An 8,373-nucleotide genomic window follows, 5' to 3' on the forward strand; every position below is an offset into this window, starting at 1 on the left:
TTTGTGCGCCTCCGGGCGCGCCGCCGTGGGTTCGGGCGGCGAGCGCCCAGGCTTGCGGGCGCCGTCCGGTTGCTTTCCGGGGGGCCGGCGCCTGTTTCTCAGCCGCCCTCCCGATGTGGCCGGGGCTCCGGGTCGAAACTTCCCACGGGCAGCCTCGCCCCGGCCTCCCGCTCCGGCGGCCGTGCGAGTGTCCAGCGCGTGTCCTGCCCGCGGGTCTGCGCCCAGTGTTCCCCGAGGCGCGAGAGCGGTGACCCCGACGCTGTGACCCCGGAGCAGAGGCCTTCGGGCGTCGCACCGAGTGCAGAAAGTTGGAGAGTCACTGTGTCAGGGTTGGGGGGCCTCCCTGTGAGCTTTGGGGTTCCTCTTGCAGTCACAGGCCCGGGTTTCCCGTGCCCAGGCAGAGACCAGCGCTTTAGAGGTGTTGAGCAGCACTGGGCCGCTGGTGACCGCCCCCTCTGCACCCGCAGGTGGCCAGGCCTTCCCGCCCTCCCCGCCTCACCCTGGCCGTCTCCACCTCCCCTCACCCCCAGCCTCCTGGGTCTGGGCTTCTGCCTCCGGTGGCTCCTGCCGAGTTCCCGCCCTCTGTCCTGGGCGAGTCCTGCTCAAAACTTTGAGCTGGCTACTTGGTGCTTTCCGCCGTCTCCCGCCCGCAGGGTGTCTGCAGTCCGGGACCTGAGGAAGGCTCTTCCTTCGCCGCCTTCTGTGTGTAGTTGTGCAGCCGCAGCCGCGGGCCGGGCCGGCTGGCCTGCAGTAGGTGGGAGCGGGCCGGCCGGCCACCCGACTGCCGCTCCCAGGAGCACGGCGTTGCCTGCCCGGGGAGCCTGCAGGTCTGAGCCCCGCGGGCCTGTGGAAGCAGGCGGTCGGCGCTGTGCGGCGCTTCTGCCCCGATGCCGGTGTGCTGGGCGCCGCGGGCACCTGGCCACGCTGTGCGCCTTGGCCTCGCGACAGGAAAGGGCCCACGCTGCCCTTCGGATTCGCCCAGCCTCTGAGCTTCTCTTCCCGTGAAAGCCTGTGCTGGCATGTCTAACCGGCAGCTGCTGCTGCTGGGAAGAGCCACCGGCATTTTCTGCCGGCTCTGGGACCCTGGGGTCGGTGCGCCCTGCACGCTCACTGTCTCCGAGGTCAGCGCCCCCCGTGGCCACGCCGGCATTCTGTGCTTCTGTCCTCCTTTCGTGCTTGGCTTCCACGTGGGGTTTGCACGGGCTGTGGAGAGAGTCTTCCAATGCGATTGACTCAGCTCTCCGTCTTTAAGGTCTCTGCGTCTCCCGTCGGGGTGAGCCGGCCGCGGCCTCGCTGCGAGCGTAGGTACAGACGTCCGCTAGCCTTCCCTCTCTCTGTCGTCGTCTGCATTTAAACCGAGGGGCCTCAGAGTCGTCATTTGGGCCCTTCTGAGAACCTGGAGTTTGCGTGGAATTGCGTTGAGTTCATGAACAGAACTTGGGGTGCTCATCATTTACAGCCTGCGCGCGCTCATCCAGCAGCAGGAGTGTTTTGCCAGGTTCTTATTTTAAAGTTTTACTTATTTATACATACAAGAACAGGGTACAGGCCAGAGGTGCGGGGGATGAGAGGCCTCCCCAGAGACTGGGGAGCAGGACAGGCGGATCCACTGAAATCCTCTGCTGAGGGAGCAGCGGGCAGACGGAGGGGTCTGCTGCGCCCTCGGGTCTGTCCCTGCGGGGATCGAACTCAGCTGCGTGGCTGCCCGCCCTTCACAGTGCTGTCACCTGTGGTGCCCGCAGGGAGGCCCCTTGTCAGGTTCTTCTTGCGGCAGCCGGTGAGGGAGTCTTCTCCCTCTTCCTGCGCCCGCACCTGCCCTCTCTCGGGTCAGCTTGGCTGGTCACAGATACTTTGTAAAGGCCGTCGGGATGGCACAGCACTTGTGTCCTCTCGCGGTAACTGTTGCTGATTTTCTGTAGTTTTTTGTTTTTGAATGATACACAACTGACTCTTTGGAATGTATCACTTTGGCCCTTTAGATTTTTTAGCTTGAAACTCATACTTGCAGTCTTTCCTACTCTCATATTTGTATCTTTAATTTTCTTGCACCTTAGAGAAGCAATCGCTGCGCACCCTGCAGGGTGTTATTGGCTAGTGTGAGTGACCCTTGGGTGCTGGATGCCCGTTCCTCGTCTCGTCTGAGTTTACTGAGGCTGTTTAAGTGTCTTACCCTTGAATGGTATTTGTTGCAGGCTTCAGAGGTACTAAGAACCTTTACTTCTTGAATTGGGTTTTTAACTTTATCAAGTGTATCTTCTCCAGCTGTGGAGGAAACGGATAGGAAGCCCCTTCTTTATTCTTAGTACAGTAGGCTCCGTTGGTAGGTGCCGGGTCTGGACCAACCATGCGTTCTTGGGCTCAAGCTGCCTGGTATTGCCTGCTTTACTTTTTAAAGATATATTTTTAAAACATTTATTCTGTTTATGTATGCCAAAGGCGTGTGTGAGAGGACTCCCCAGAGACAGCGTGGGGAGCAGGACAGGCGGACCCATCGAAACCCACCGCGGAGGGGGCAGCGGGGAGCAGGAGAGGTCTGCCGCTGCGTGGGTCATCCCCGGGCGGGGGTCGAGCTCGTGCCACCAGGACACCCCCTTTCAGTATACATTCAGCATGTGGGGCACGTGAGACGACAGGGACAGCTGTCTAGCAGTTCCCTCCTGTGCGCCGCCTGGTTTGACGAGCGGCCGGCCGCGTGCGCTGGGAGGGTCGGGCCGGCCTACCCGCCAGCAGGCGGGCTCAGCCGGCAGAGCCTTTGCGGTCTGTTGCTTCTCCGAGTTGCTTCTTATTTCTTCGTTTAGCTTTGTTACATCTGTGGTCAACTTTGATAATCACTTCAAATTATTCGAATGAATTACACTCCTCTCTTCTGAGAGTGGGTGTGTTGGAGGTCCATTCTGTGAGGCTTGCCGTGTCTGACAAAGTTCTTTATGTCACACTGGATTGAAGATGTCACTGGGTCAGGCTTGAATTTTCATTAGTTTTTTTATGTTATAATACTTTATTTTTACACCATTTTCTGCCTTTCCCGTCTCAGTTGTCCTCCCCGTGGGCTTCCCATCACCAGTCACCCATGTGCATCACCATGGTCCCCGCCATTTTTGATCCCAGTGTCTCTGGTATATAGCTGTTCATTACTTTTGTTTTCTCCCCTGGTCCTTTAGATTGTCATTAGGTTTTTTTTTTTTTTTTTTTTTTAAGATTTATTCATTTATTTGCACAGAACTGGGGTACAGGCCAGAGATGCGGAGGGTGAGAGGATTCACAGACACAGAGCGAGGAGCAGAACCGGCAGATCGTCGCATTCCACGGCTGAGGGGAGCCGCGGGCGAGCAGCGGGCGGTCAGGAGAGGTCTGCCGCGCCCCGGGGGTCAGCTCCGGGGCAGGCCAGGATCACGCGGAAGTGGCTTTAGCTTCTTTGTGCTGCTTTAACCGGAGGGCCCTCATTAGGTTTTTAATGGGCTTGTTTTCCTGGCTTTTTGGAGAACAGATGTAGCTGATAGATTTTACTTTCAAAATGTTGGCAAGTCTGTCAGTTCCAAAAGAGCAGGGTTTTAGGCCGTGGCCCGCAGCCCCGGGGCTCCGTGGGCCACTGTGTCCCTGCAGGCTTCGTTTCTCGTGGGTTACCTGGATGAGCAGGAGGCGCCTGCCCAGTGGCCAGCGTGGAAGACAGACACTGATGAAGGTTCGACACTGGTTTCCTTAAGCACCTGTTTTCCAGATTTCTGGGCTCAACGTAGCGCCATTGAGGACCCTCAGCGAGGGCTTTCTCGTCCGGAGAGCCGCAGGTCCCCACGCCGAGCGCCGGTCCTGCCCGCGCGTGCGTCTCGCACGGGCCCGGGCCCGGGCCGTCCGGAGCGGCTTGCCCTGCGAGGCCTCGGTTCCAGTTGCCCTTCTGCTCAGCCGCGGCTTCGTCCTGGCACTCACCTGTGGAGCTGATGGTGGCGCGCACGAGCGCCCCGCAGCTCTGGGGCAGGGGCTGGGGCAGCTGCCGTTGGACAGCGCCTCCGCCTGGAGAGAGCCCCGCGGGCGCCAAGAGGACGCCTGCCAGGCTGGAGGTGCCCGGAGGAACCCAGGCCCAGGCTGTCAGCCAGCCCCAGTGTGCCTGGGTGCCACGGCCTCTGGGAGCTGGGGCCGCGGGCACCTGCTCTCCCCAGGTAGCCCTCCCAGGCGTGCCTGCGCCGCCGTCCCTCCGCTGCCCCTGCGCGCCCCGAGCCCCGTCTCTGCAGACTGGGGCTCCGCGGCCCTGGGAGGGGACAGCGCTGGCTGAGCCCTCCCCGGCCTGCGCAGCGCCCGGGAACTTGCTCCGCTTCTGTGACCTTTTCCCTCTAAATGTCACCAGCTTTGCAGCTGACCTGCAGGGTAGTGGCTTCACCTTCTGAAAGAGGGCCCGGGGTCCCAGGGAAAGAAGCGGATGTCGTTTGCTGCGGAGACGGTTTTGTGCTCTCCTCACTGCCCAGGAGGGGGGCTGGGGGCTCGCTGCCGCGGCTTCCTGGCTTCCTGGCTGGGAGGCGCTGCCCCGCTTTGATTTTCCAAAACACAGAGAGGAAATTCAGTTGCAGGCACGCGCCTGACTGGTGCAAAGTTGACTTGGTGACCCCGGTGTATGGTTTCTAGTTTTACTTACATTTTCAGGGTGTGACATTTTTGCCCTCCGTCGGTGCACATGTGCCAGCCGCCGGCCGCCAGCACCCCTGCCCGTGCCTCGCCTGCCCCCTCCGGGCCCACACGTGCTGCAAGAGAGTTTTAAAGCAGCAACTGTTTTCTCCAGGAGCGTGGCGTCGGGCCCTTCCTGGAGCCGGCGCGGCGGTCAGAAGCTGATAGGCCTTCGCGGCTCTTGACACCGGGCTTGACTCTGGCTGCTGCTTAAAGCGCCTGGGCCGCCGCCTCTGGCTGGCGGGGCTGAGGCGTGATTCGGAGGGGCTTGTCCTGAGTGACACAGACGCCGAGCTGCGCGTGGCAGGCCTGCTGGCGGCAGGCGGGGGAGCTTGGGCTTCGCAGCGCCGAGGGCTTCTGTCCAGCCGCTGGGCGCTGCTGCGGCCTGGGAGTGGCGTAGGCGACTCGGCCCGCCACTGCTATGCACCCGGAAGGCCGCTTCGGCCCGCGCAGACCCTTGGCCTGACCCGGGAGCTGGACTGTTGCTGGAGTCTGTCCAGGCTACTCTCTCGATGCTTCTCACCCAGACGCCAGGCCCCGGGAAGCAGAAGGGGTCGGGCGCCCGGGAAGAGCCGTGCGGGTGGCCAGCGCCAGAGCAGGGCCGCGGCTTCTGGTCCTGGTCGGTCTGGTCGCTTCAGGGGTGCTCTGTTACCCTCTAAATCGGGGAGCATCTCAGACACGCCTGGTGTCTTGGTGAGCGAAGCGTGTAGGCGCAGCCCGGGGCTGTGGCGAGGCGTCTCTGCGTTGCAGAGAGCACGCGGGCGGCTGGTTTGCGTTTTTCTTAGCGGCGGGTTGTTACGGTCACGTGCCAGGGATCTTCGCCTACCCCGGGGGCCTGTACCGCTCCGGTTTTCCAGGCCTGGGTCTAGGTTCACCCCCCGCCCCCTGCGTAATCGGGCCCTGGTGTCGTCCCGGCCTCTGCGTACGCAGGGAGGGCGCGCGGCCTCGCCCGTCAGCCCCGCGTCACCGCTGCTCCGGGTCTGCCGGGTCTGCGCACTTGAGTAGGTGTTGGAGAGTCGTGTTGGCAGCCTCTGCTGACGAGCGACCGCGCTGGCCCCGGGGCGGCGTCTCCTCAGTGTCGCGTCCTCACCGTGCCTGCTAGTGCTTCCTGCTTTTGTGCTACTGACAGAGGTTTGTGTTAAGCCAGCTCCCACCTGCTCGCTACTCATGTGTAAGGAGCTGATGATTTTTGCCTACTGACCTTCTATTTTGCAGCGTGCTTACTTTATTTACCAGTTTCTCTTTATTTCCGTAAACAGCAAAATGATTCTCTTACTCCTTTCTCTTTCTCTTTTAAGGATTTAGTTATGCTCAGAGAACTGGGGTACAGGCCAGAGGTGCCGGGGTAAGAGGACTCCCCAGAGACAGAACGGGGAGCGGGACAGGCCGACGGACGAAGTCCACTGCTGAGGGGAGCAGCGGGCGGGTCAGGAGAGGTCTGCCGCGCCCTGTGGTCACCTCCGGGGCAGGCGGGGATCGAACTCCTGCACAAGTGGCTTTAGCTTCCCAGTGCAGTACTGTGACCCGCCCCGCCCCCAGGGAGGGCCTACACTGCTTTTTTAAAAAGCTCTCGTTCCCGAGGCAGACTGCACACGGTCACTGTGTGTGTGGCCTTTTACTGTGTCACTGAGCTGTGTGTTCTGGTTCATTCAAAACAACTTTGGCATCTACTGGGAGAGTTGTTCTTTCCCTTAGAGTGTGTCTAGCTTCTGTCTGGTTTGGACTGACCTCAGGGCATGAGGCTGGAAGTATTTTTCTAATTTCTGTTTAATTGTTTTCAGTCCTGATCTTTATTACGTTTTTATTGTCCCCTTGGCTTAGTTCTTTCCCCGAGCTCCTCACGGTGCGCAGGAGGGTGGCTGTTTGAGCGCTTTCTCAGTGCAGGCACACGGGCCGTGCATTCCCGCCAGGTGCTGCAGCAGCCGCGTCCCCTAAGATCCAGTGCACGGGGTCCCGCTGCCTTGTCTCAGGTATTCCTGACCGCCGCCCTGCTTGTTTCTTTGACTGTGGGTGAAATTTCCATATCAGTGAATTTTCCAGGTTTTTAAAATTCCTGTCAGTGTCTTCCGGTTTTATTGTATTTGAACATGCTTTCCGTGATGTTGCCCTTTTAAACTTTATGGCGACTTGTCCTCTGACCGAGCATCATGCTGAGGATGCGCCGTGCGCACCGAGGCCGTCTCACAGTCGGCCGGTGGCGGGCCTGCAGGGGTCGCGTGGCCTGGCCTCCCGGTGCGGTCTCACCTGGTCAGTGCAGAGAGCCTGTTTCTAAGTCAAGTCACAGTCACGGGGGTGTGATAGTGGGGAGACAGGACTTCACCGTGTAGTTCTGGGGCACACGATTCGGTTCACTGCGTCAACAAATTCTTGTATTTTTGTTTATCTGTGGGTGTATTTCACCGTCATTTTTGACAGTTTTGCTGGGTATAGAATTCCTTCTTTGAACTTTGGCAATGCCCGGCCTTTATCGTTTCTGACGGGACTCACCTGGGAGTGAAATTCAGGCTCCTGTACTGGCTGGTTTGAGGTGAGGTTGAGATCTGCTCCAGCCCGAGTGGGACCCCCGCAGCCCACCGCCTGCTGTGGCATTTTCTCTGGCTCACGGGTTCAGTCTCTGCACTGACCTATCGGTCTTCCGATCCCCCCAGAACCTTCCTGACGTTGAGAGCGCCTTTTCCCCAGAGCACTTTTTTGCACCGGTCCAAGTGAAGGCGAGTCCTCTTCTCAGGAAAGCTCTGCGCGCTCTCGCTTACCTTAAGGCTTGGGTTCCCTCGGTCACAGACAGCCCTGCTGTGGTGGGGGACAGCTCTGTGTTTGTCTGAGGGACCTGCGTGTCTGGTGGGGAGGGTCCCCGGGCTCCTGGGCTGGGTGTGGGGGCACCCTGTGCTGCGTGTGGCAGGGGCAGAGGCGAGCTGGCCCGGCGTGGGGCGGGACGGGTCAGGAGTGCCTGTGCTGCGCCAGCTTGGCTGCCGTGCCGTGTTCTTGGGTCACCGGTCTGGGCGGGTGTCCCCTGCGCGGCAGCGAGGGCCGTGTGTCCTGTCCACACCCACAGACCGCTGCTGGCACTCCTGCGGCGTTGCAGCGTTCCTTGTTGGCCGGTGCCCGTGCACGCCGGCGCAGCCCGCCCGGGGGGGGGTCCTCTGCCCCCTGCCGGCTTTCCATGTGGCTACTGGAAGGTTCCGGATCGCGGCTGACGTGGTCTGCCCTTCTCCGCACAGTCTCTGCCTCCTCTTGAGAGAGGGTCAATCTTCTGTATGCAAATTTGGAAAAATAGAGAAACTACAAAAAGTAACGAGCGCATTTAACTTCCAGCAAATTAGCATGCTTTTCCGCTGTTACGGTGGAAGCTTTTCTTAGAGCTACTGCCTTAGAGAGAAAATCATGTCGCTGACATTTACGCTACAACTGCTAGTGGTTTTTCACCCCTTACAGCGTCCAGCAAGTTGGCTTTCTTTGGGTAGCTTTGCATTACAGACGTTTCTTAAGGCCGAAACCGCGAAGAGTGGCTGTGCCTGCAGCCTGTGTGAAGAGCCCCGTCTGGGCTCCGTAATGCCGTGTGCTGCCCGACGCCCGCTGCTGAGCGTCTGCCTGACCTTCCTGGCTTCTCTCTCCAGATGACGACTTCGACCAGTTTGATAAGCCCGGCGCGGAGCGGTCATGGCGACGGCGAGCGGCCGACGAGGACTGGGACAGGTACGCGCGGCCCCGGCCGCGGACTCG

The 8,373-nt window shown here is 60.2% G+C and overlaps 1 protein-coding gene across 1 annotated transcript in view; it reads left to right on the forward strand.

The window, feature by feature from the left end:
* Window positions 1-1,868: 1,868 nt before the first annotated feature.
* RBM33 (RNA binding motif protein 33) overlaps window positions 1,869-8,373 on the forward strand; it is a 44,214-nt gene continuing 37,709 nt past the window's right edge. Inside the window, exons 1-3 of the mRNA XM_012733874.1 lie at window positions 1,869-1,895; window positions 3,719-4,154; window positions 8,268-8,346. Coding sequence (XP_012589328.1) covers window positions 1,869-1,895; window positions 3,719-4,154; window positions 8,268-8,346 — 542 coding nt within the window. The remainder of the gene's footprint in view (window positions 1,896-3,718; window positions 4,155-8,267; window positions 8,347-8,373) is intronic.

This window comes from Condylura cristata, unplaced genomic scaffold (genome assembly GCF_000260355.1).
Source record: "Condylura cristata isolate star-nosed mole 26May11 unplaced genomic scaffold, ConCri1.0 scaffold00042, whole genome shotgun sequence".
Lineage (NCBI taxonomy): Eukaryota > Metazoa > Chordata > Mammalia > Eulipotyphla > Talpidae > Condylura > Condylura cristata.